Genomic DNA, 27,709 nt, shown 5'->3' with positions numbered 1-27,709 from the left:
GTATTCTATTGACCTCTTTCTGAATTCCTTTTGACTTATACTTTGTTTTCTTAAAAATTTTTTTTTTAAGTGTAACTGGTCCATGTGTTGAGATTTGCATACTTGGCATTTTTAAAAAGGAACTTTAGTGTTATTTTATATAAACATATCATGGTCTGGTTTGCTATTTCCCTATGTTGCCAATTATGTTTCTTTGTTTTTTATTATGATTCTAAGTAATATCACTCTGAACATTTTTTCCTTTTATTTTTCCCCTCTTGGCCTGTTTTTTCCCATACATCCCAAGAGTGAAATTCCCAAAGTCAGGGTTAATTTGTCAGGTTTTGACTGATTGCTTACCAGAAAGGTTGGGCCAGTTTTCATGTGTGTGTGTGTGTGTGTGTGTGCTGTGTGTTTTATTTTAAGATCTCTCTGGCATGGCTGAAGAAAAGACTTGCCCAAGTGTGGTGAGTAATCCCGGAGGCTGCAGTGACCCGCACAGCAGCCCGGAGCTGAAGCCGCATTCCTACCTAGAAGCAATCAGGAGTGGTCTGGACAGCTCAGAAGCTAGCAGCTCCTACAGCAGCGAGCAGCAGCTGTGCCCCTATGCAGCTGCCGGGGAGTGCCGATTCGGGGATGCTTGTGTCTACCTGCATGGGGAAGTGTGTGAAATCTGTAGGTTACAAGTCCTGCACCCCTTCGACCCGGAGCAAAGGAAAGCTCACGAGAAGGTACAGTTGCAAGCCTTTATGTGAACTCGTTTTAAGGAATTTGAAGTGCACTAAGTGACAAAATCGGTACTTCTGTAAGCATCTTTCTGCCAGTAATACCTGCATTCTGTACCTGGCCAGCCAGGCCGAGTTCTGGAGAATTTGAGGAGTTCAGTGTTGGAAGGGACCTTGCAGGTCATTAGGCTCCCGTGTTTGTGTGGGCTTCTGCTCAGCACAGGGCTGTGGAGGTTGTCTGAACCCTCTGCCGTCTCCCGGGGGGTGTTCAGGTGAGCACAGGTTAGAGCTTCCCTCCTCCCCAGGGACGTGACATCCGGGTGCTGTGCTGTGGGTTCAGCTCATGTGTGCATCCACTGTGCGAGGGCCTGGGTCCTAGGTCCTTCGCATTGACTCTGGTGCCTGATGCATGGTGCTGCGCAGGGGACATGCTCTGTTCACCTGCCTCCTGAGTGAAGGGATTCGTTCAGTAACTGGTTCTCGTAGAAAGAAGTGATGCTGCTGACCTCTGACCCTGGCCTGTCAGCCTGGTGTTTTAGATTAAGGGTTATTTGGCATTAACGGCGTTGGTGTTGGGAAAGGCGGTACCCAGAGGGGCAAGGAGACCAGGGTCCCAGTCTTTGGGACTTCCTTGACCCCACAGTGGCCCTCTAATCTTCTTGGGCCTCTGGTCTCGGCTTTAAGTTGGAAGTGACCGTGAAGCAGTGCCGACAGGCAGGGGGGCGAGCCAGTGGTGGTCTTGAGAGAGCTTTGTGTCCCGAATGCAGGGCATGGCCGGGCCTGCCTGAAGCAGCCACAGTCCCCGTTCCTTCCCGATCCTGGTTGTACTGTGTGGCTGGCAGTCACGCTGGGCTCTCACCACTCCCCAGCCCAGAACCAAAGGTTTCCTTCCTCCCTCCCTGTACTTCAGATCTGCATGTCAACATTCGAACACGAGATGGAGAAGGCCTTTGCCTTCCAGGCGAGTCAGGACAAAGTGTGCAGCATCTGCATGGAGGTTATCCTCGAGAAGGCGTCAGCCTCGGAGCGGAGGTTCGGGATCCTTTCCAACTGCAACCACACGTATTGCCTGTCCTGCATCCGGCAGTGGAGGTGTGCCAAGCAGTTTGAGAACCCAATCATCAAGTAAGTGCAGCAGGGATCTTACCTATAGAATCTGGGAGAAGGTTTGATTTGGGATCTTCTTCCATCCACAGGGAAGCCTTCCCTTGTCCTCCACAGGTGAGTGGTGAGTCCTTGAGCAAGGACTTGAGCAAGTCGCAGACCCTCCCTGAGCCCAACTGCCTTTTCCTTTAAAACGCGGGTGACAATTCCTGCCAGGCATTTAGGGTGTTGGGGGGACACTCCGCAGGGATCCTCTTTGTGAGAAGGCCCATTTGACTCTGGCACAGTTACTGGTGGTCCGCCCGTAGGCCGGTTGCCTTTTTTTCTTTAATCTGTAACGTAGGGCTTATTTGAGGACTAAATGAAATAGTGCATGTAACACATTTCACGTAATGTCTGATACATGGGATGTACTCAGTGAGCCAACACAGGGTTTTATCCCCCATCTTTACTGAGAGATAACTGACACATAACATCATAGAATTCTTAACTTCCGCAGTGGGGTGGGAGAAAAGCTAAGTCATAGTGAGAAGTTACCACGTGCGGTGTACTGTCAGAAACTTCAAATACATGAAGTTGTAATTCTCTCAGAGACCCTCTGATCATCATTCTCATTTTATGTGTAGGGAAACTCAGGTATGGTGAGGTCAAGTAACTTGCCTGAAGTCACACATTCGTGTGGTAAAATAACAGCTTTATTGAGATAAAAATGTACAATTCAGGGTTTTTTTAAAATATATTCTTAGTTGTGCAGCTTCTGTTACTGTAGTCTAATTTTAGAACATTTTCATCATCTTAAAAAGAAACCTCTACCTATAGTCACTGCCTGTTCATTCCTCTTTCCGGCCCCTGGCAACCACTGATCTCCTTTCTCTATGAATTTACCTGTTCTGGAAATTTCATATAAATGGAATCATACAGTATATGGCCTTTCTGTCTGGCTTCTTTCACTCAGCATGTTTTCAGAGTTCACCCATATTGTAGCATGGATCAGTACTCCACTCTTTTTTAGTGACTATAAATAATATTCCATTGTATGGCTAGACCACATTTTGTTTGTGCATTCATCAGTTGATGGACATTTAGGTGGTTTCCACCTTTTGGCTATCTATTATGGCTAGTGTGCCTATGAACATTTGTGTATTTGTCTGAACACTATTTTCAGAACTTTTGGGTATACCCTTAGGAGTGGAGTTGCTGGGCATATGGGAACTCTGTGCTTAACATGTTGAGAACCTGCCAGACTGCCATCCAAAGTGGCTGAACCATTTTACATCCCCATCAGCAACATAGGAGGATTCCAGTTTCTCCACATTCTTGCCAGCACTTAGTTGTCTTGATTTCTGATGTCAGCCATCCTAGCAGGTGTGAAGTGGTGCCTTAGTGTGGTTTTGATTTGCATTTCCCTGATAACTAATGGTACTGAGCATCTTTTTCTGTGCTTATTGGCCATTCTGGAGAAACGCCTACTCAAATCATTTCCCCATTTTAAAATTAGGTTGTCTTTTTCATTGTTGAGAAGAGCATGTTTCAACAGTAAATTAGGTTAGAGGATTGCGTTTGTACCTTTTAGAATTCCGGGGTGGGAAACAAACACCTGGAGCAGTCATGCATCTGAGCACAAGGCTTAGTGGTGGAGTGTGCACAGGATTTGTAACTGAATCTCTCCCTTACTAACCCGATTCTTATTTCAGGTCTTGTCCAGAGTGCCGTGTGATATCAGAGTTTGTGATTCCAAGTGTGTATTGGGTAGAAGATCAGAATAAAAAGAACGAGTTGATTGAAGCTTTCAAACAGGGGATGGGGTAAGTGCTCTGTGCTCAAGCGTGATCTGGTGCGGGCCTGGCTCTTGTTTCTGTCTTTGCTTCATGCAGGGCCTCCCCTGTGGGGAGGCCACTCAGTGTCTTTTCTCTTGGGCAGCGTGCTGGGCTCTGGGGACACAGAGATGAGCAAGCAAGGCCGTGGTGAAGTGGACTTGCTTAACAGTTCTTAAGCTGAGCAGTATCCCTTAGAAATCCTGCTTGTAGTGCTAAGATAGCCTTTTTATCTCTGATCATTCGTTCAACAAATAGAGATGAAAGATCTGTCTGATAGGCCTTTTCTAGTTGCTGGAGATACAGCATTAAACAAATCAGACAAAAATCCCAGCCCTCACACAGTTCACATTCTACTGAAGGAAAAAAAGAAGAAGAAGAAGAAACAAACAAGAAAATAGGAAAATGTTTATTAGATGGTGGGGCTAAGGAGTGAAATAAGCCTGGGAATGGGGATAGGAAATGAGGGGATTGCAGTTTCCATGCTGGAGCCCAGAGGACACGTCAGTAAGGCGACCTGTGAGCAGAGACCTCGAGGAGGCAAGGCGGCGAGCCATGTCCATGTGACTGAGAAGAGCGCTCCAGAGGGAGGGGGAGGGGGCTGTCACTGCAGAGAAAGCTCTGAGGCTGGAGCGTGTCTGCCTTGTTCGGAACAGCAAGGCGGAGCTGCAGGAGAGAAGCAGGTGCAGAGAACACTGGAGACGAGGACAGGGGGAGTGGGGTGAATTGTGTCGGGCTCTGTAGGTCATTGGATAGACTAGCTTTTTTATTCTGGCTGAGGTGGGCAGCCACCATACGATTTTGACCAGAGGAGTGACATGATCTGATACATATTCTGAAAGGACCACTGTGGCTGAACCACTGAGAATATATTGAAAGAGGAGGCAAAAGTGGAAATGGGGAGACCAGTCAGGCTGTTACAACAGTCCAGGCGAGACGTGGCAGCGGCTTGGACCAGGGTAGAAGGCATGGAGGTGATGGGAAGTGGTCGGATCCTGGATCTGTTTAGAAGAACTGGGATGGATTTGCTGATGCGTTGAATACGGTGGAGGGGTGGAGGATTCCGATTTCACTTCCAGTGTTACCACTTTTCATTTCTTTGCTGCACTTCTACTTTGTTGGCCAGTTTCCTCTTTCAGTTATCTGTTTTTGTAAAATGTCTTGTGGATGTATCACTGGGAAACAAGGAGGCAACACAGCTCCACTGAATAACAGATGCACAGTGACCAGTCACCGACAGACTTGGGAGGAGAGTTAAGATGGTCAGTCACTGACCATGGTGCACCTGTGTTCTTCGTATGATGGTTTGGACTGAAGAGCTGACAGTGTATGCTTCACATGGTCACTCACAGTTGTGTGTTGTGATGACAGATTTGAACTGTGTTGCTGGGGGACCAGTGGCACTTAACGAAACCATGGTGGATTCATTTCCTGTGGCTGCTGTAAACATTACCACAGGCTGGGTGCTCAAAACACCGGACATCTGTTCTTTCACACTTGTGGAGGCTGGAAGTCCAAAATCCAGGTGTGGGCAAGGGTGGCTCCTCCTGGAGGCTCTGAGGGAGAATTTGTTCCAGGCCCCTCTCCTGGCTTCTGGGCGAAGCGTAACTCCAGTCTCTGCCTTTGTCTGCTCTGTGTCTCTCTCTCCCCTCTGACTCTCGTGTAAGGGTCTCCCCATTAATCGGCAGGCATTTATTTCTCACAGTTCTGGAGGCTGGGAAGTCCAAGATCAAGGTGCCAGCATGGTCGGGTTCTAGTGAGGGCCAGCATCCTCTCACTGCGTCCTCACATGGTGGAAGGGGTGAAGGAGCTCGCGGGCTCTCTTCTTACAAGAGCACTAATGCCATTTGTGAGGGCTCCACCCTCATGACTTAATCACCTGTCTCCTAATTCTATCCCACTGGACATTAGGATTTCAGTATATGAATTTTAGGGGGATCCAAACATTCAGACCATAGCACATGATCAGAACCTTGCAAAGCAAGTGCCACCTGTTTACCCCGGCTGATCTGTGCCCCTGTTGATGGATACCTCTGCGGTTTCTGCTGTGTTAGCTATTTTGAATATTGTTTAGAATTCCATTTTAACTTGCAGCTTTTTAGCTTATCGGTTTTTTTAAAATGGTTTTTTCTTGGGATTACAATATACTCCTAATATTTAAGTCAGAATTAATGTTCCTGCTGCCTTATATAATATGCAGTTACTTCCTCATTACCATCTTTGTGCTACAGATATAATGCATATGCATTATGTTTACATACATTAGAACTGCACAAGGTAATAATATAATTTTTTATGATTTAGGTATAATTGACAAATAAAATTATGAAATACTTAAAGTGTACATCATGGTAATTTGATATACACTGTGAAAGGAGTCCCCCATCTAGCTAATTAACACATCCATTGCCTCACATATTTTTTTTCTGTCTTAGCAAATTTCAGTTGTACAATACAGTGTTGTCAACCAGTCACTATGTTTTATCTTTATTCATCTTAATAGGTGATAGTTTGCACCCTTTCACCAACCTCTCCCTATTTTCCCTGCGCCCTTGCCTCTTGCAACCACTTTTCTACTGTTTCTATGAGGTTTTTTTTTTTAGATTCCCACATATATGTGATGCTGTCCAGTATTTGTCTTTCTCTGACTTATTTCACTCAGCATGATGCCCTCAAGGTCCATCCATGTTGTCACAGGTGGCAGGATTTCCTTCTTTCTCGTGGCTGAATAATATTCCATTGTGTGTGTGTGTGTTTGCGTGTGTGTATATACACACACACCACATATTCTTTATCCATTCATCTGTTAAACAACTTGTTTTCGTATCTTGGATATTGTGAATAATGCTGCAATGAACATGGGGGTGCAGGTATCTCTTCTAACAGGTGTGAGGTGATATCTAATTGTGGTTTTGATTCGCATTTCCCTGATGATTAGTGAGATTGAGCATCTTTTTATGTGCCTGATGGCCATTTGTGTGTCTTCTTTAAAAAACTGTCTATTCAGTTCCTCTGCCCATTAAATCTGATTGGTTTTTTTTTTTTTTTTTGGCTACTGAGTTGTATGAGTTCTTTGTATATTTTGGATATTCACCCCTTATCAGATATGTGACTTGCAAATATTATCTCCCATTCAGTAGGTTGTCTTTTCATTTTGTGATGGTTTCCTTTGTTCTGCAGAAGCTTTTTAGTTCCATGTGGTCCCTCTTGTTTATTTTTGCTTTTGTTGCCTTTGCTCTCAGTGTTAAATCCAAAAAACCATCTCCAAGACAGATGTCAGAGAGCTTGTTGCCTATGGTTTCATTTCTTACATTCAAGCCTTTAATGCATTTTGAGTTAATTTTTGTGTGGTACAAGATTGTGGTCCAGTTTTCCCAGCACCATTTTTTTTTTTTTTTTTTTTTTGCGGTACGCGGGTCTCTCACTTTTGTGGCCTCTCCCATTGCGGAGCACAGGCTCCAGACACGCAGGTTCAGCGGCCATGGCTCACGGGCCCAGCCGCTCCACGGCATGTGGGATCTTCCCGGACCGGGGCACGAACCCGTGTCCCCTGCATCGGCAGGCGGACTCTCAACCACTGCGCCACCAGGGAAGCCCTCCCAGCACCATTTTTTGAAGAGATTGTCCTTTCCCCATTGCATATTCTTGGCTCCTTTGTTGTAAATTAATTGACCATATATGAACAGGTTTATTTATGGGCTTTCTATGGTGTTCCATTGATCTGTGTGTCTGGTTCAGTACCATACTGTTTTGATCACTATAGCTTTGTAAGCTAATTCGAAATCAGGATGTGCGGTGCCTCCAGCTTTGTTCTTCTTAGGATTGCTTTAGCTGTTCAGGACTTTGTGGGTCTGTACAAATTTTAGGGTTGTTTTTTCTATTTCTGTGAAAAATGCCATTGGAATTTTGGTAGAGATTTGGGTGGTATGGACATTTTAACAGAATTCTCCTAATCCATAAGCATGGAGTATCTTCCCATTTATGTGTCATCTTTGATTTCATTCATCAGTGTCTTGCAGTTTCCAAGTGTATGACTCTTTCACCTCCTTGGTGTTTCTAGGTATTTTATTCTTTTTGATGCAATTGTAAATGGTATTGTTTTCCTAATTTCTCTTTCTGATGATACTTCATCAGAAAGTATCATCATCATGATGTAACAACATCATGATGTAACAACATCATCGTTAGTATATGAAAAAACAACTGATTTTTGTATATTGATTTTGTATCCTGCAACTTTACTGTAATGTATGGGATGTAATATTTACATGCATTAGAACCTCACAAGGTAATAATAACTTTTGCCTTAAAACGTGTATTTTTTTGAGTAAAAAAGTTGCTTATATTTACTCAGATATATAATTTTTCATTTGGTATGTAATTCCTTCCAATTGATACAGTTGCCCTTCAGCCTCAAGAACTGCCTTTATCATTTTGCTGATCTGCTGGTGATGAGTTTGAAGGTTTTCTTTTCATCAGAAATAGCTTCCCCACCCCATTCTTTTTTTCTTTTTGCGGTATGCGGGCCTCTCACTGTTGTGGCCTCTCCCGTTGCGGAGCACAGGCTCCGGATGCGCAGGCCCAGCGGCCATGGCTCACGGGCCCAGCCGCTCCGCGGCATATGGGATCCTCCCAGACCGGGGCACGAACCCGTATCCCCTGCATCGGCAGGCAGACTCTCAACCACTGCGCCACCAGGGAGGCCCCCCCCCATTCTTAAAGGATATTTTCATTGAATTTATTGGTCTAATTGGTCTTATTCACATTTGCCTCCTCTTTCAATGAGTAAAATTCTGAGATAATAGTTTGGGGTTTTCCCCCCTCTTCTTTCAGCACTTTGCAAATGTCGTTCCACTATATAATCTGGCCTCTGTAGTTTCTGATAAGAAGTCGTGTGTGATGCAGATTGTAGTATGTCATTTTTCTGGGTCTTTATCCTGGTTTTCAGCAGTTTGATACTTTGCCTAGGAGTGATTTTTTTCATATTTTACTGCTTGGTTTTCTCTGAATTTGTAAGTTTATATTATTTACCAAATTTAGAGAAATTCTGGCCATTGTTTCATCACATTTTTTACTACCCTGCTTTTCTTCTGGGATTCTAATTACAGGTGATAGACTTTTTTATATTGTCCTATAAGTTTCAGGCTCTGTTTTTTTTTTTTCTTTCAATCTTTTTTCCTCTCTGCTCATGTTCTTGAACACATGTATAGTAGCTGCTTTGAAATCCTTGTTATCTTGAAGTTAGACTCTGTTAATTGATTGTCCTTTAAGAATGGGTCACATTTTACTGATTCTTCATGGAGTTGAGTCATTTTGGATTGTAACCTAGACACTGTAAATCTTACCTTGTAGAGACTCTGGATTCTGTTAGGTTCGTTTATAAAACATTAATGTTTTTGTTTTAATAGGCAGAGAAATTGTTTAGACTCAAACTCTTGGGCAGCAGTTCAAATCTCAGTTCAGTTTTTTTATCCTTAGCTGAGTTGCCTTGAGCCTGCTGCATTGATGTGTGGGTTAGGGACTGGTCCAGGATTTGGGAGGAGTTAGTATGCAGTATTTGGATGGGTCCCTCTCAGGCCCTTTTCTTTGGGGGACTGTTTCCTCCCTCCCAATGGTTGATTTCCACCAACTCTGTCTTTTTGTTCTTCAGGCCAGAAAGACTTGATTTTTCCACTGGAGTTTTAGCCACCCCACGTAGATACTTGCCTGGAGCCTGCTCTAGGTTAAGTGCTATTTCTTCTTAAAAAGATAACTCAGTCTCTTGCCATTCCATTCTTCCAGGTGTCTAATCTCTTGAAGAATCCTTTTGTTCACTCTCCAGTGCCTTCAGGTCTTTTAATAGTGTCTGTATTTCTAGTTCATCTGCAGGAAGGGTACTAAAAGCGAAACTCTGTGTATATTTTTTAAATAGTTCCTTTAAGTTGCATATTGATTACTAAAGGCTGATATCTTGTTTTACCATTTTTACCTCCTGCGATGTTCTTGTGTGTCCACCAGAGGGCAGGAGTGGCAAGGCAGAGGGGTCCAGCCTGCAGAAAGGCGCTCTGCTGCGGTTGTCCGAAAAGTCACATTATTGCTGTTTGGGTCTTCCTGGCCTTGCTTTCTGTTGATGACAGTGTTTTCATGCATTCCACAGACATTTACTGAGCTGCAGGCCAGGTTCCCTCAAGCTAAACACCAATGTGGGATATAGAGTAAAAATCAGAAATTTCATGGGAAATTACAGAAGGACAGTTATGGTACAGGTTATCTGGTGACAGATTCATCATGAGAGGCCCTAGCCAGACGTCACAATAGAGAAGGCATTGGGATCCACCTGGTTGTGTCAGGGAAAAGCAGGATGGGAATGGCACCCTGAGCCCTGAAGCATGAATACTCCGTGCGTCGGGGTTGGGGGCTGGGATGGCAGATGGGATGACATGGATGCAGAATGGTGCAGATTTTGTGTTTGGGGAGCAGTGGGCGTGGTCCCTGTGGTTGAAAGAAGTGTGTCGAAGGACGTGGGACCTACAGGGACACAGGCACAAGTCTGAAGGGGCCTTGAGTGGTCTTTAAGAACAGAACGACAAGGGACACACTGGGGAAGCTCCTCTGAGGTGTGTGAAGGTGGTGAGAGGGAGGCCAGTTGAGACCGGACCATGGCAGGCAGGCAGGCAACAGAGGACGGTGCCCTGAATGCGTCAACGGTGTGGGAACCGAGAGGATGGTCGACTGGGGAGGTGCTTTGTAGGCAGAAGTAACAATTGGATGTGGGCGCTGAGAACAAAGATGGAGTCGGAGTGATCTGGAGGCTTAGGTCCCTGGTAACCAGATAAGGCTGGGGGGGAAATCATTTTGGGGTGGGGACCAGATAATGTTTTGAACCTGACGAGTTTGTTAAAGCCAGCGTGCCGCAGACCCTGTTAAGAACTCGCCACTTGAGCGGTCATTTGAAGATCTGCTCAGAACCTTGGGGACAGTGGGCCATGGATGGCGTCTGGTCCACAGACTTCTGCTCAAATCCACTCCCCAGTCACCTGTGCTTGAGTCAGACCTGGTGGGAGTGGACAGCTGCTGGGGAGCTTTTCTTTGTGCTGCTCTGAGGCCTGCCTCAGGGGCTTTCACCACCGTCTCTGCCGTTGTCCCCTCGTCTGAGAAAACAGGGAACACTGACGTCAAGAAGGTCCCTTCCTTGTCTGCCACCGCCACGTACCCCATCCCCGCGGCAGCCTGCCCTTTCTGCTGGGATTTGGCTTCATTTCTGCACCTTCCCCGCCCTTCTGGCTTCTCGGGCATCTCTTCCTGTGCAACGTGGGATCACTTGCGATTACATAAGCCAAATTTCATTTCAGCGAGAAGGAATGGGAATTGTCTGTTTGGTTCTCTGTTTGGTTCTGCGTTTCCTCAGGAGCAGGGGTTCGTAACATAGGGGTCTGTAGCTAGAAACTGAAGATGGGGGGAAAATCTTTTTAACTTTCTGATAACTGTATTTTGTAGACCTATGTGTCTTCTTTTATGCATTTAAAAACATTGTTCCGAGAAGGGTTCTGTAGCACATAGAGTTAAGAAGCCCTGCTCTGGAGGGTGGGGACCAAGGAAAATTGGAATGAGACTTGTAACTTTAGGCAGCTGCTAAAGCCTGCTGCTTTCCCTCTTGACTCCTAAGTGAAGGCTTCCTGTGGTCACCTTGACGTCATTGCTGGCCAAGAGGAAGGGGAACTTTCCTGGGTGAAGCTCCTGTTAGGACTTTGAGCTGAGGCAAGTAGCCCAGCTTCAGAACCTTGGAGCCCAGACAGCTGGCCCAGAGGAATGCTCAGGCCTACCTGCCCCTGGAGGCCTTTGGAGCACTGCAGGCTCAGAACACAGTGGGGGCCCCGTGCACGTTGAATTCCACGTGAGGCAGCATATCGTGGTGTAAGTACCGTCCAGCTTGGAAGTCAGCATCCACCCTCTCTGAGCCTCATTTTCAGCCCCTCTGACCTGAGGCTGACCTGGCTCTGGTAGGGATGGAGGAAGACAGTGGTTCATCTGCACCCCAGATTTTCCCACTGTTCTTTTGATCCTTTCTTTCTGCTTTTCAGGAAAAAAGCTTGTAAATACTTTGAGCAAGGCAAAGGGACCTGCCCATTTGGAAGCAAATGCCTTTACCGCCATGCTTACCCTGATGGGCGGCTAGCAGAACCAGAGAAACCTCGGAAACAGCTCAGTTCTGAAGGCACCGTGAGGGTAAGGACTTCGCCATCTCTAGTCAGGAACACCACCTGTAGGCATTTCTGGGGACCGCTCCTGGCCCCTCCTCGTAGCTTTGGCAGAAGGGCGTGTGGTAGGCAAAGCTGAGTAGAAGCTACTCAGCTTTCACGTTGCCTTTAGCAATAACCAGGCATGTTTGCTGGCTGTTTTTGCAGTTCTTTAATTCAGTGCGCCTCTGGGATTTCATTGAGAACCGAGAGAGCCAGCATGTCCACAACACTGAAGACGTCGACATGACAGAGCTTGGGGACCTCTTCATGCACCTCTCCGGAGTGGAGTCATCAGAACCCTGAAGAGTAGGTGGTCGCCCTGCGTCTTCGGCTCCACCAGCTGAGCCTTCCCCCACGCCAGGGTGTGCAGAGCTTCCTTCACGGCAGCCTGGGGTGGCGCGTCACTTGGATTTGAGTGGGGTTGTATTTAACCTTGGTCTCATCCACTCCATTATTACAGCCATGGGAAGGGTGAGGATATAAAATAACCTGAACACATATATGGAGTTGCTGCTTCCCTAGTTGCTGTTTATCTTTGTTGGCACCTCAAACTCCTCAGGGGGGCCAGCTGACCAGCCAGAGTTTTCATTGATTGATTCAGACCAGCCTGGCTCCGGTCCTCGAGGACCGTGCAGCTGCCCCTAAAGCAGCAGATTCATTTATCTTACCAAAGGATTCCTGTGTGGTGAACCTCCCTAGTATACTGAAATAGTGTGGTCAACACTGGATTTGTATATTGCTTTTCAGAAACCAAGTGAGTGCTGCACACCTTAGCACAAAACTTGACTTAGGGCTCCGCAGTGTCCCAAATCAGGGGCGAAGTCTTGTTGCAGGACGTTCAGCAGACAGGTATAATAAACCTTCTTACCTGGGGGTGGGGGTGGGGCTCTTGAAGTAGCAGGAAGCAGAGATATGGCCCCTCTTTTCCGGTTTGTGTTAGGGTCACAGTCGGAGTAATCTTGCACACATGCCTCCAGGGAAACTCTCACCTGCTGGCTTGTGTCCCGAGGGCTCATGTGTGTTCTTATCTGTAGAACCTGGCTTTGATTTGAAATTTTAAACAGCACCCAAGAACAGTTTCTGGTTCTTACCTAGCGGTGGTCCTGAAGAGAACTGAGTACAAGTCTTCTGTAGTGATTTTAATTGAAGGAGCATAACCTTGTGAATCAGAAGGCAATCCAAGCCTAAATTATCTATTTTTATAGAAAGCTGTAGACACCAAGTGTTTTATAAAATGCAAAACTCTTTACCTGAGTTTGGAGTTCTGAAGGGTGACAAAGGCTGAATTCAATTCCCAGCAGAGGCTCTGAGCCCATTTCCTGTTTCTTGAGTTCTGCTCCCAAAGGCATGAACAAATGGAGTTCAAGCTGTGAGCTCAGGATTACTTTAAAAGGAGGAAACAGCCATTAAACCTACATTTAATTTATTTTATTAAAATAACAAATTGAATAACTGTATTTTGTCAGGCGCAATAAAAACAAAATTAAACCCAAGAAAACCTGGCTTCCTTGCATACAGGATGTGATGTAGGGACAAGGCTGGCAGGGCGGGGGTGGGGGGGCCCGCCCCCGCCCCATAGGGGCAGCTCCTGGAAGACAAATTCAGCACAATGGAAGACTGCTCCCTGAGAGGGCGGAGACTGGGAGGGGCAGGCCAAGCACCTCTTCTGGAAAACCATCCCAAAGCACTAGAGACCTTCAAGAAAAGGAAGTGTCCCCAAAGTCAAGTCCATAGTACCAAAGCAGGCTCCTCCAGGCTGCCACAGTCTCGACAGTCCTGGGCTGTTTGGTGCATTATGTGCAAAACTACCTGTTTGGTGCCACACCACGTATCTCTGAAGAGAAGTCCTTCTGTATAAGCGTTCCTCATAGGAGCTGATTTCCAAAATCCACATGTCCCCACGTCACGGCTGGTTTGCCTGCTACCTGCACTTCCCCTCTGAGTGCTTTTTCTTGCCCTAAAAATACTCGTTAGCCAACAGCTGGGGCCCCAGATCATGTACTGCCATCAGCAGCCCCCGGTGCATCTAAAGGAGGCTCGGCTTATGAGCACAGGGGTTGCGGGGGAGCAGGACAAACCAACACTGCGAATGGCTTCCTCCTCCCAGGGCCAGAGGGGTAGAAAAGGCAACGTGAAGTTAAGGCCCTGTGAGTGGTCTAGAAGGTCCTTAGCAGCAGCTTCTCTGAAGACGAGCTCTGTCCCCGCAGAAAGGTGATGCCTGCTCACTTCCCTTCCCACCTGGTGGCCTGAGTGCAGGTGCAGAGTCAGCTAGAAGACAGGCAATCTAGGGGATGTGGTCAGCGTGCAGGCATTGATGTCCTCGGTATGGGCCGCCCGGTGCAGGGATGGCTCAGAAGCGCTCCGGTTGATTTTCGGTAGAGAGTGTTGGAGCAGCTCAATGGAAGACAGGATCTGAAACAAGGCCATAAAATGGTCTCGTGGTGGGGGGCGGGGCATTCTGCAGCAGCAGCTTTCAATCTGGCCCAAAGACACAGGCCGTTCTCCCCACCCCACCTGCATCACCTTGTGGAGAACACAAGCCCCTCCCTATAGAACAAAAAGCAAGAAACTTCTTGTTTGTATCACTCAGAACTCCTGCTTTAATCAGTTCTAGCACCTTGAGCCACGTCTTACCTGGGGAAAAAGAGGCCTCTCTTCCTTAACTTTCTTCACACAGTCGGCTACCAGCCTCTTCATTGCTTTGGGGCAGTTCTTGTACAGCTTACTAAGGTCTGGGGAGGCGTACCCTCGGCCTACCATGAAGATGATCTAAGGGAGAGAAAGCAGTTGAGGGAACAGGTAGATGAACAACAGTGAAAGCAGCACCTCACCCTGTGCTGCTCAGACGGGCAGAGCCCGGGGGCTTCCACGGCGAGCGGGTTGTTGAGCGCCAGTGACGCACCTGATCGCGGTTGCTGATGTGGGAGTAGGGCAGCTCCCCCGTCATGAGCTCGTACAGCACGATGCCGTACGAGTAGACGTCGGACTGGAAGCTGAACGGGTTATTGTCCTGCATTCGAATCACCTCTGGGGCCTACGGGGGCAAAGTGCATTTGTCACCATCTGCGCCCCACAGACATGCAGGAGCCAGGCTGTCCCTTGGGCTGGGTATGAAAGTCCCCACCTCAGCCCTGCTCCTTCCCAAAGGGCTCCCACTCTCAGGCTCAAAGGAGCTCAGGAATCCTGTCTCTGAGATCCAGCACTCTCCATCACCTAACTCCCCCGAGCTGTGCTTCAGCACTTCCTCATCGCCAGCTTCCTCCAGGAAACCCAAATTTGCCCAGGGGCTGCCAACACTACAGGTGTCACCGAGGTGGTCGGGAAATGTAGAGAAATGCCTGAAGCCTGCATACAGACCTCCCATCACCCATCCTGGCCCTGCACCCTGCTGGAGGGAGCCCAGCCACCTCACCATCCACAAGATGGAGCCGGTGGGTTGTTCAACCTGCTGAGAACCACTCCAGCGCGACTTCACTGTTGCCAAACCAAAGTCTCCAATTTTCACCGTCAGGCCTTCGTGGAGAAATATATCTCAATGCTTGTTAAGGACTCTGGTTTTAAAAGAATGGTCAAGTTACTTCTGAAAAACTTGCCAAAGTTCTTACTAGCACCATCTCGGCCTCCCATCTGCCCCAGCCTTGTCTGCACTGGATTTGCTAGTGCTTTAGAACGCAGCTCCTTCCAGGAGGTGCTCCAGGCACCAGGTTCTCTGGCTCCAGCCACAACAAGCCGGTTTGCCCCCCGCTGCTGCTGCTCCCTCCATTTACACACCTAGGAGCCAGGTCTCTGGCCTTGTGACATTGCCACATAACATAGGTGCCTTATGCCCCAAGACTCTGAGCATGGCCTGCTGACTGACTGCTTACATCCATTTCTGCCTGATTCCTGCCCTCCAATGGCTAACGGAAACACCCTGAGTCCTGAATGCTGTCTGCCTGAAGGCATTTCTCACAGGATAGGTACCACTTGGTGACTTCGAAATCAAAACCAAACACCTCAGTTCTGAGTAAAGAAGCCAGGCGGTTTAAAGCCGACTTGTGTGATCTGCTGATGCCCAGTAATTCATACCTCCTTAAAATCGGTGGTGTCTGCCTTCGTGGTATGTTTGTCCCCAGAAACCCACCACTAAAAGGTATCCTATGTCTCAGACCCATGCCCAGAATAGGCCACATCCCATCATGAGACCCAACACAACGGCTGTGGCTCTCACTGGCCAAGAAGCAAAGTGTAGCTGTAATGCCATTACTCCCTTCAAAGAGAAAGGCTCGGGGAGGGAGGCGGACATAAAATTGTTACATGTCACACCCTACGGCAAGAAAAACCTTTATTCATTCCCCTTCCGTAAAAGCGCATTAAGTCTTGGAAAAGGTTGATTCCAACAGTAATCTCTAAGGAAACCATTTCTGTGCATTCAAGAAACACAATTTTAAGTAGTAATTTTTTAAATCTTGCAACTCCAGATATACAGTCCACAAACTAGAAGTAAGCATAAAAGACAAAAGGCCCATTCTCCCAAGTTAAATTTAGTAATAAAGAGCATTTAAAAATTAGGCCTGTTCCAAGCATAACCCAAACAGGTATCTCAACTTCTGTGGAACTCTTTCCAGAGTCACTTTTGCTGAGGTAAACTTTAAAAGTGTCCTAAATTTAGAACTGAGCAGTCAGATGAAACTACCACCAAAGGATACTGTTGGATTTCATGTCTCTGTGGATGATGTTCTTTGCATGCAAGTAGCTGTGAAGGGAAAATAAGTCTATTAAAACCAGTTTGAGACATTGGTAGAAAGCAGCTTCAAATTACATCTAAGAATTAAAACACTTCAAGGCCTGACTCTTAGTTTTCTCAAAAAAACTCCTAGTTTTTTCACTTTCGGGGGTTGGCCCTGCACTGGTTCAGCCTGGTCCACGCCAGGACTTACACCTGAAAGTGAGGCCACAGCACAAACAGGGAAGGTCTTCTTTAAGCATCAGTTTTATTCAAAAAGTAATTCCAACAACCCAAATATCCATCAACTGATGAACAAATAAAACGCTGTATATCTATTCAATGGGATATTCTTCAGCCACAGAAAGGAATGGAATACTGATACACACTACAACATGGATGAACCTCTCAAAAACACACCAAGTGAAAGAAACCAGACACAAAAGGCTTCATCTAGTATCTTGAAAATCTAAAATTAGACAGTGGCGATGGTTTACACCTCCGTGAATATACTAAAAAATCTGAATTGTACACTTTAAAGGAGTGAATTTTAAAAGTGAATTTCATCTCTAAAAAATAACTGACTAGTCATTTCTGAAAATGTATACAATGCAAATTCCATATGAATTTTAAAAATACAACATGAGGTTTTATAAGCCACTTGCAAGCACAGCTTTAGTTAAGTTCCTAGTCGTCGGAGGGTATGAGGAGTTCCCCCTGCTCCCCATTAGGGGTACTTCAAAGGAAAAGTTTGAGAAGCACTGCCCTGGCTTAGCCAAGAATGAAACGCACACGCACACCCCTTTCACAGAGAAATGTGTCAAGCACAAAGACCCAAAACGATAGTAGTTAATGGAGGTGCTATGGATCACCTTAATTTAAGCATTCTCCAAAAGGAAAAATTACACAGAATGTGACATCTGATCAAACCTTTACGTGGAATAAGCACACCTGATGGGCTACGCCTCAGACACGATGCCCATCAGAAGGTGGCAACCCGCACTGTGTTGAGTATCTGGCTGAATTTTGAGGGCAGTTGCTGGAACCTGAATCTGAGCCCTAAGGGGGTAGGCCTCAGCGTGGGCAATAAACCTGAATTTCTTGTTCCTTTGGCCCACCACACAGGTTCATTTCCCGCTGTGCAAAAATATCACAGAAGTCACTTAATGGGCTTGGCTTTTCCTAATCTTGGTTCTGATTTAGGGACAAGTTGATCCTTGGACCCCAGATTTTCTATGCGTCAGGCCATTCACTCACTCCATTCCCTGAGCGGTCTGCCGGGCAATGTCAATCAACTGGAACATCTGGAACTTGGTCTCCTGGACGTGCAGGTGTTTATAGAGGCTGCTGCCCTCGCACCACTGGGTCACAATTGCCAGGTTGTCCTTTGTCATGTACCCCATGAAGAGTAGGATGTTCACATGCCGGGTTTTGCTGGAGAGGGGAGGAGAGAAGAAAAGGCTCTGAACCTTCCACTGCTGCAGAATAGGGAGATCTAGTCTGCTTTCCCACTGTCTCTGACCAGACCCTGCATGTTCCTGACACCACCCATGCTCACAGTCCAGGGGCTGGCAAAGCAAACACAGCCGACTGCTGATGATCCAGCTGGTGTTGTGAGCTGACAAAGGGGCTGCCATCACTGCCCTCAGTGCTGGCCTTGATCGTACAGAGGACGTTCTCTTTCATCAGCATATATTCACCAATCTCCCCACAGGGGTCACAAGGACCCCTCATCTATGGAATCCATCATCATTCAGTTTATTCCTACAAGTCTAAACAGTGACTCAAAGACTTCAAAGCTGACGGTTTTGAAGTCCAAATTAAGGCAACTTAGCTATAAAGAGTTCTTAGAAATAAATGTGAAAACAGAACCCATCTCTCCCTACGTCAAAACAAAACCCAGAGATAGAACCTGGGCTGTTCTATCAGCGTGGTGAGCCCAGGGACCTGAGGCCGTGGAAGGGGGTATGCTCATCAAAAGGGGCTCTTCTAAAGGCTTAACAAGCGCATAAGCTGGAAGAAACCTTCCGCTCCTTTTCACTCATGAGGGAGTTGTTTCAACCACGGGACTCCACAGTGAACACTCACCACCAGTCCCAGCCATCAGCCCTCAGAGACAGGTCATGCCACGCAGCCTACTTCCTCTACAGTGCTTGTACCAGCATCCACACCCCGCCCCTGCCACACCAAGGGACAGGCCAGCTTTCTACTCACCGAAGGACAGCCACTTCATTCCTGAAGGCCTGGAACTGCTCTGGTGTGGGGTCAACAACCTTTAGAATCTTTACTGCAACGTCTCCTGCAAATTAGTTTACAGTCAGTGCAGTTGAATGATCTTACTTTGTTATTTTTCATGTACACTAGTTCTGAGGAAGATATAATTAATCACTTATTCAAAAATCATATACCAGATGGAACAAATACTATGCAAATTTCTGAATTATCAAGTAGCTTAAAAGATTAGATTATACTACTTTCCTTAAAATACCGCCCCACAGGCCTTGAACCAGCTTGGTTTAAACTGTTCCTGTCAAGCCTGGCATCCCCAGTGGTGAGGTCATGTGTGACAGGTCAAAACCTGGGCCTGTGAGGATGACATCAGCAGATGGATATGAATGGCCCAGCAAATACTGAGTCTTCGGGGCCAGGAGGCTGGGGCCCGGAAGCAGGCCAGTTAGTAAGCAGTTGATGCTAAACTCAGCAGCCACATTTCAATGAGACCTGAGAAGCTCCCTTGTACAAATTCAAAGACATATATTGAAATTATGCCTCTCGGCCTTCAGTGCCGTTAGAAAGTAATCCTAATGATTAATACTGATTGCTTACTATACCCTGGCACTGTCTGCTCTCACAGGTGTTACCTCCTTTAATCCTCGTAGCTGCTCTATGACGTTAATACTGTTGTCCTCATCTTACAAGCAACAAACTGAAGTTTAGTTACTTGGCCAAAGTCATATAGCCAAAAGAAAGTGCTGGAGCTAGGATGAGAACCCTAAGTCTGACTCCAAGAGCTGTACTTCTAACTAAATACTGACTAGTAACTGACTGTCATCACTGTGAGTAAAAACCAGCCTCTTCATGAAACTTCAGAAACATCCAGAGATCAATTCTACTTTATAGGTGCTACCGATTTAGAAGCCACTTTCAGAAGTGTTATGTCATACTCATAATAGTTGTAATGATAATAAATTACCTGAAGCCCTATTAGGACCTCAGCTTTTCATGACAAATAACTTTACTAAATACAATGGTCAAACAAAAGTAGGAGTTAAGTTCAGTGGCACTTGGAGGTGACTTACTTAGTTCCTCCACAACTGAGCATGTGCCCTTGGCAGCACCCCCCTGCAGCCTGCTGGAGCACTCATTCCACTTTTGGGGAGCACTACATGGTACAGAGATGGTTCTTATGATAGGTCCCTAACTGCTGCCCTGTGATCTCTTGTTTGTATCATCTACAGCTAAAATCCCCACTTAGCAGCAGCTTCCAAATTGGTTCTTATCCAGTTCACTGGCGCATGAACTTACTGAGGGCCCAGGGCTGCCTGGAAGGTGCTGCTGACTTTGGATGGCAGAGCTGCTGCTATATTCAGAGCTGCCTTATATCTAGGAAGACGGACCTGGTAAACTATGCAGCCCCAACCTCAAGTTCCTTATGACTGAGTAGAGGGACAAGAGTCTTCTGCATAATTGCCCATTCTGGAGCAGTCTGAGCCAAGACAGGACTGGGGTGGGGGGATGACAGAGGAGGGGAGTCAATATCTTGGCAGAGAGGATATAGGAAAGTTTTCTGAAGGAAATGGGATATAAGCCAAAGGAAGGGGCTATTCTAGACTTGGTACACCAGGAACAGGGGTGAGGTAAGGGGGATGAGAGAAACGCCAAGTTGTGTTTGGGAAACTCTAACATAGCATGTGATCTGACACCTGTAGGACAGGAGGGAGGCCAGGGAGGAGGAGTCTGCTACAAGAACGCAGGTGCAATGCAGGCACATTGGTGACTGTAGGGATAAAAAGGAGGAGATGGAGGCAAGAAACCCTGAGAAGGTGAACTGACTCAATGTGGCAGTCAACTGACAGGAAGGGCCAGATGGCCAGGCATCAGATGGAGGTTTAAAGGGACAGGCTGGAGACAGGGATGCAGAAGAAAGACTTGGGGAGATGCTGGGTGGTCCCTCAGAAGGGGTTGCTTCCTAGTTCATGAGCCTAGTTTTGCAAGTCCTTCCCTCAGACCTCAGATGATCCATCAGCAGCCAAAGCCTGTTCACAGTGACTCGCTCTGACCTGCTGTCAGCTGAACATCCTCCACCTCTAGCATCTACTTTCTGGACTCGTGAACAAGACTTATTCCTGTTAAAAGTTCATCTTCTCTTTGTTCTATCATCATAGACACTTCAAATCCTCCCATCTTTCTAAATCCAAATCCTGTTATCCAAATCTGCATGACACCGCTGTGTAAGTCATCCACAATACCTGAGTCATGCAAGTCACTGATGGGAAGACTGAACAGGGTCAAACTAAAAACAGAGCCCACAGCACCGTAGGGATCCAGAGGCCAGGCAGCTCACGGTTAACAGTTATGGTAACAGATTATGCGCACTTTCTTACTGAAACCCAGAGACCATACTCTGCGTTACAGCACACCCTCATTTGTATGTGTACCCTCCAAGGACTGCCATACCAGCGACTCAGTCTGCTAGGAACAATGGGCAAACACCATAGGAAAACCAATTTCAACTCCTATACAGAACAGTTTTCTACTGGTAGGAAATGCCCAGAACTAGAATGACTTTGCAGGTAACTCATGAGCTCCCTATCACTCTGGTTTTCAGGCCAAGGCTGGGCAAACCTCCTAAAGGTCTTGCACAATCTGAGACCCCCATTTCACCCAAATGATATCCAAAGTCTTTATGGTACCCTATAACCCACACCCCAGACCTCACTTCTATTAGCCTCTCCCTCTCTCATCCTACTAAAGCCATTCAGACTTCCTTGAGTTCCTCGGACAGGCCAGGTGAGTGGCCCATTTTGCATCTGCTGTTGCTGCTTCCCAAATGCCACTTCCTCAGCAGATTCCTCCCTAACCAATCTACTAAAAACTATGAACCAGGCCTGCCACTCTATAACTGCTTTCCTCCATTCTTCTCCTTAGCACACAGTATCCACTTTGCTTTTCTTGGTTATTATCCCCACCAGAATATCAACTCCGTAAGAGAAAGAATTTTTATCTGTTTTGCTCAGGACTTCATTCCTAGCCCCTAGAAAAATGCTCGGTATTAGAAGAATGCTCAGGAAACACTGGCTGAAGAAATGAGTGAATTCTAAGATGCAACTGTCAGCAAGGCAAGTTATGAATTGAAAAGCTATCTGTTTGAAGCTCTGGAGTTGGAAGTGGGCACAGCCTCTAGCAGGGAATACCGGGGACTTAGTCGCTCAGCAGTCCTCGGCGCCAAGCACATCATGACTAAGTCCACCTCTCCAGCATTCCGTGCAATAGGCATTCAGTAACACTGCTTAATAACTACATGAAGCACTCATTATTCGTCAAACCAGAACTTCTTACTTTCCCTTCATAGTAAAGTCAGAGGCAAATGTAGTACAAGCAACTTAAGATACATGGCTACTGGTTATCATGTTTTTAGTAAGATATTAAGTTAATATTATTCATCTACCATTGAAGAAGGAAGAGCTACTATCACTGGTGAATTTCCAATGTTTTTACCTTTATTTATTTATTTTTTTTTTTTTTGCAGTATGCAGGCCTCTCACTGCTGTGGCCTCTCCCGTTGCGGAGCACAGGCTCCGGACGCGCAGGCTCAGCGGCCATGGCTCACGGGCCCAGCCGCTCCGCGGCATGTGGGATCTTCCCAGACCGGGGCACGAACCCGCATCCCCTGCATCGGCAGGCGGACCCTCAACCACTGCCCCACCAGGGAAGCCCTGTTTTTACCTTTTTAAACACCAATTAATTTCCCTGCTTTAATCATCTGAGATTGTCTAAAACTTATTATACACACCCCTGCTTTCTAGAACAGAAGTAGAATGAACGCCATTCCTCCAGTTCTTATTGACTCAGTCAAAATGACAAACCTCAGCCTTAGGCTGGGCTGGGGATCCCCATACATGGTTATACCAGGCTGCTGACTTCACACTGTGGCCCAAGAGTGTTCTCAGGTTTGGGGATCTGCTCTTGAGGGGGTTGCTGCCTTCTTCTCATGCTGTAAGTGACCTCGCTGCTAACAGTCTGACAGCTTCAACTGCTATCTTCATCTCTTTTAATGTGTTGTTTGTAATTAGCAGAGGCTGCCAAATCAGACCCCAAATTCATGCCCAAAAGGGCACTCTGCACTTGGGCCCAAAAGGGTCTCTTCTGTACATAAAGTGAGTGCACTTATTAGTTCACGGATCTGAGGCCTCCACTTTGGCTGCTTTAAGACCTTTTCTGTTCACAGCCTACAGGCAGAATCAGTGGGGGCGGGGGGGGAGATCACCAAAACAGCTGTATTTTTTAAGAAATTGAATAAAACGTTCTATTATATATAGGAATCAGAAAAGCAACGGGGGAAAAAAAAGGAAGCAAATATAGCACAAAATACTCAATCTAGAAATTACGCTTTCCTTCCCTCTCATTTTCCTTTTCATTCACATACCACGGCTTGCTTTCTGAGGGGCTAAAAGTCCACTGCTCCTCACTCCTCCAACTTTTGACACTCTTAAGTTAGAAAAAGTAGAATCCTAAAGCATTAGATGTTAGCTACATCCTGACAGTTGTCTTTATGGAAGTAACACTATAGCAAATACATCTCCTTACCATAATCTAAAAGTTCAAGACTGAGACAAAACGGAAGCTCAAGGCAGTACTGTGGCAAATCTAATGCTCTGAAAAACTATGAACCCCCAAATAAAAGTGCTCAATCAGAGGAAGCTTAAATTTGGGCGCAGCTTAAACTGCATGTATTGGCTTTTAGCTGAGGCTTAAAAACGGATAAAAATGATAAAATGCTCCTAAGAGAAGCATTAAAAGCAGTGTTTTCTGCTCCACTTCCTGCAATTACTTATAGCCTTCTTGTCTCAGATACAAGCAATCTCACAAAATTGTGTTTTTCTTTTCTAAGGGATCACCAAGACATTTATGACATCTATTTAGAAAATATTCTGCAACAGCATAATTTCTCAGTGACCCAGGAGGCAGGCCAGTAGTATATTAGATGCAATTTTTGAAAGTAAAGGAATCACCCTACATGTATCTACAAATGTTCAGTCCTTTGCCAGTTCCTGCAAAGAACGAGAAATTTGTCAGATGATTAGTTATAGGTGGAAAACCCACAGTGTTTCTCAGTTTTTAACAACTTGAATTTTAATGCTCTAATGTATTTTACGCTCATAACTTTGTCCATTTATGTATAAAGATAAATACGGTGGCATCCAAAGTAGAAACACAGGCATCTAGGCACTTTAGGTTTTGTGTATGGTTTTGTTGTTGTTTGCTTTATTAAAATCTGAATTTAGAAGAGATGTCTTTTGGGGAACAATGTTGCATTTTCCAGAAAACAGTCTATTTTCTGGCTGACATCCTAAAGCCAGAGGCATTAAAAACCTGACAGAAATGTTAAGTATGTTGACAAAATACAGAAGCTTTGGCTACAGACCTTAAAATAGAAAGTTTCTTCCAAGTGACAGAGTGTTTCCATTAAAATAAGAATGTCAACTCCCCACAGATTCAAGAATTAAGTCTGTGCATTCCTGCTTGATAGAGATTCCCACAACCAATCCATCCCAGGGCAGAGCAAAGAAAATCTGTTTTAGGAGGCTCCTGGCTTTCCTGTGCCCAACGGTTTGACCATGGGTATGTTAGTTCCCCCTCTTGGGGACCTTGGTTTTCTGGTATATAAAATCTCTAAGGTCCTTTCCAGTTTTAAGTTTCCAGAATCCATGCCCCTCCTAAAAGCAACAGACTCTTAAACACATTTAAGGAGCTTCAAAGCATGTTCCTCCCGGGCGCACACTGTATTCATTCATCAGTTTATAAGAGACTGTGACACTTCACTATGGTGCTCAACTCTTTTCCACCAATTTCTCATTATCCTGAAAACGTTTTCATACCAATTATAGCACTGTTGAGTCTTAGAAAGAACAGTATGAAACGTCACTGAGATACCATTAAGTTCAATCTTCAGATGCAATCAAGTACCCTTGGAGAGTGCTGCCGTGAGCCTGCCTGGCCCTCTCTGGACTGAAACGTGACTTCACCCTGGTAGTAAAGGGGGGGCCCCAAACTTACCATGCCACTTGCCCTTATAAACAGTTCCAAAGGAGCCTGACCCAATCCGAGTGGAGAGCATCACTTCACTGGCTTCTATTTCCCAGTAATAGCTTGAATCTCTCTGTCCACGAGGCCTCTAAAACAAGCAGAGATCACTGATATATACTCCATGGACTGTTAAAAGTCTGTTTAACGAGAGTGTCAAAGAAAAGATCAACCCAGCTCCATCCATTCCCATATCTTTCAAAGATAGACATATTAACTATAATTCTAGTTTTTGTCTTTTGAGAAAATACCATTTTAGTTGTGCCCTGCCTTGCAACAACCCAGCAAGTTTTCCAATGTAAGCATGCCAAAAATGGCACTGACATTTATAATGTATTCATTTAATTAGAATCCCCCAACCCTAAAATTAAAGGCATTCTCATTTCTGACTAAGCTTTTCTTATTGAACCCTAACATGCAAGAGGTACTGTTGATCACACTCACAATTTTGTTTTTCTCCTGGGTGCTGGATCCCGGTGCCCGCTCTCTCTGTGCCGGCACAGGGGTTTTGGGCTGTGACCAGCCTGTTGGGCTCAGATTGTTGGGACTGCTGGACAAGGCTGAAGGTGAGGCTTAATAGACAAGACAAACAGAATTCACACATGGGTAAGCCAACAGAAGATGCACAGCATAAAGAGAAAAAGCCCATGACTATTTGCTAAATGACTTAGACAAGTACCTGATTCACCATGACTTCGAATTGCATCCTGAAACAGAAAAGGAAAGCTGGTCAATTTCTGCACTAGAAAAGATGTTCTCTGGGGGAGGGAAAGGGAGGAGAAGGATTTACAGGAGCAAAGTGGATTATAAAATCTCTAAAACACAAAAGGTCTAATTACATACTCTAACTTTTCTTTGATTAAATTCATCAAATGTCTGTGGCCAATATCTCCAAGATTGTTATCATCAGATATTAGGAGGACTGATGCTAATTTCTCATATACAATAAAGCAGCATTCTTTTTTCTCTCTAGAAAGCAGTGCACACTGCAGACTGATACTCTTTAAAGGGAGGCTGGCAAAGTTACTGTCAAGCTGAGATCCTTCCAGTGGTTGGGGATCTTGCTCCACTGAAGCTCAAAAAAATAATAATATTTTTAATGAGGGGTTCAGTGGCAAGTTCACCGTTACTCCTCTAGGAGTTGGATTTGCTATGGGTAAGCACCACGACTACATATTTTATCCAAACCTAAAATCATAGAAAGCTGGAAGGACCATAAATCCCCTAATATAAAACCTACATTTTACATATAAGAAAACACATGTGAACAGATAAAGGAACACGGCGAGTGTCACACAACCAGTAGGTGGCAGAAACAGAACTAAAAATCACCACCCACGGATCTCAGCCATGAGCTCATTCATCACAAAATGCTCCTCAGATCTTATGGGTAAGCTCTGAAACTAGTTACATTCTACTCAGGTGAGAGGTCAAAGGCTACCTTTAGAATTTATTAAACTGTTTAGTTGCAACAGTTTAAATCACAGGGCTCTCCATGAGACCTAAATCCTCATTTTTATAAATCCTCACTTGGAGTATATAAATAACAATAACAGAAAAACACTTGGTCCCCATATCCTCAAAGAGGATTATTTCTCTTGAAAGTCTTACTCTGTTTTCTTTGTGTAACCACAGTAAAGACAGGATCCTTTTTTTCACACAACTGTTACCAGAATGCTCACACTCTATGACATCTTTACAAGAGGTAAGAAGAATCACAGGCCAAGCTGCCCCTCCCCCACTTTCACAGCCCCACCCAAACATCTTCAGAATTTACCAATAAAGCCTGGTTCTGGGGTTCTCAAACCTGGCCAGTCTTCAGAATCACCAGGAGAGGTGTTTAAGAATACAGATTCCCAAGCCCCTCCACCTCACTAGGACTGATTGAAATATGTCTGGGAGGGAAGGCGGGAAACCTAGGAATCTGCATGCTTTTAAGTATGACAGGATGACTGCCAGATAGACAAAACTTTGTCCAAAAATAACTTGAATTTCAGGAGAATATTTAGCAGCTGTAGCTTTATTATTCAACTAATCTATTCTTTGTTTTTAGTCAAAGCGTGGCACAATGTATTTTTACTGGCCAGAAGTACATTCCCATGCACTAGGATTTTTTAATGTCATCATAATTTTCTTCCCTGTATCCACTTACATACCTCATACTTAATTCTGTGCTAATTTCTACAGTTGGACTGATTTATCATCATCTCGAAATCTAAATATTAAAGAGAACTAAGATGGTTTAAACAAAGCAAGAAAGTGTACTTTTAAAATGCTGAATCATATGTGATTTTTAAAAAACAGGAATCAAAATTTGGTCTGCTTCTAAAGTACAGAGAGGATTAAGCACCACAGATGTGCCAGTTATTCTATAATAAAACTTCAAGAATTTTCACTTTTCATGTTCCCTCTAAGTATTAGAGTGTTTATACAGGACTAAATCATATATCAGAAGAAAAGTAACTGGTATATTACTGTATTATCATCAGGGCTAGTGACAATACAATAGAGACAATAAAACTCATAGCTTGCATACACATGACCCCCTCACAATAATCTTGTGATAACCAATGTGCCCCCAAATGACCATATTAGGCCCCACATTCGAAAGCCAACTCTTTTGTTGAGCCCCTCCCATGTCTGATCAGTAGGACAAGTATGTTGAAAATGATCTGAGGTCTGAGTGAGGTACGTAAAGCTGTGCCTGAGGTAGTGGGTGGCCCTGAGGTTTTTCAAGGAACAATTCATGATGTAGATAGAGCACAGCTGTCTTTGATAAAAGCTTATCAAAGGATTTTCAAGGCATACCAACCAAACTGACACTTTGTTTCTAAGCAAAATATAAATAGAATAGTGATG

At 45.4% G+C, this 27,709-nt stretch overlaps 2 protein-coding genes across 4 annotated transcripts in view; one reads left to right on the top strand and one right to left on the bottom strand.

The window, feature by feature from the left end:
* The window catches only part of MKRN2 (makorin ring finger protein 2), a 35,465-nt gene extending 22,356 nt beyond the window's left edge, over positions 1 to 13,109 (top strand). For both annotated transcript variants that reach the window (XM_081246005.1, XM_081246006.1), the window contains exons 4-8: positions 406 to 710; positions 1,615 to 1,829; positions 3,503 to 3,613; positions 11,683 to 11,827; positions 12,007 to 13,109. In XM_081246005.1, the coding sequence (XP_081102131.1) occupies positions 406 to 710; positions 1,615 to 1,829; positions 3,503 to 3,613; positions 11,683 to 11,827; positions 12,007 to 12,144 (914 nt within the window). In that variant the 3' untranslated portion in view covers positions 12,145 to 13,109. The remainder of the gene's footprint in view (positions 1 to 405; positions 711 to 1,614; positions 1,830 to 3,502; positions 3,614 to 11,682; positions 11,828 to 12,006) is intronic.
* Positions 13,110 to 13,247: 138 nt separating this feature from the next.
* RAF1 (Raf-1 proto-oncogene, serine/threonine kinase) overlaps positions 13,248 to 27,709 on the bottom strand; it is a 72,327-nt gene continuing 57,865 nt past the window's right edge. For both annotated transcript variants that reach the window (XM_081246003.1, XM_081246004.1), the window contains 10 exons: positions 25,530 to 25,557; positions 25,295 to 25,422; positions 24,824 to 24,941; positions 18,761 to 18,845; positions 17,804 to 17,980; positions 16,530 to 16,576; positions 15,254 to 15,372; positions 14,744 to 14,875; positions 14,476 to 14,610; positions 13,248 to 14,253 (listed from right to left, as the gene is read on the bottom strand). In XM_081246003.1, coding sequence (XP_081102129.1) covers positions 14,110 to 14,253; positions 14,476 to 14,610; positions 14,744 to 14,875; positions 15,254 to 15,372; positions 16,530 to 16,576; positions 17,804 to 17,980; positions 18,761 to 18,845; positions 24,824 to 24,941; positions 25,295 to 25,422; positions 25,530 to 25,557 — 1,113 coding nt within the window. In that variant the 3' untranslated portion in view covers positions 13,248 to 14,109. The remainder of the gene's footprint in view (positions 14,254 to 14,475; positions 14,611 to 14,743; positions 14,876 to 15,253; positions 15,373 to 16,529; positions 16,577 to 17,803; positions 17,981 to 18,760; positions 18,846 to 24,823; positions 24,942 to 25,294; positions 25,423 to 25,529; positions 25,558 to 27,709) is intronic.

This window comes from Mesoplodon bidens (genome assembly GCF_964165515.1).
Source record: "Mesoplodon bidens genome assembly, chromosome: 10".
Taxonomy (NCBI): domain Eukaryota; kingdom Metazoa; phylum Chordata; class Mammalia; order Artiodactyla; family Ziphiidae; genus Mesoplodon; species Mesoplodon bidens.
The sequence above is the reverse complement of the archived record's forward strand: the minus strand, read 5'-3'. Positions and strand labels throughout refer to the sequence as shown.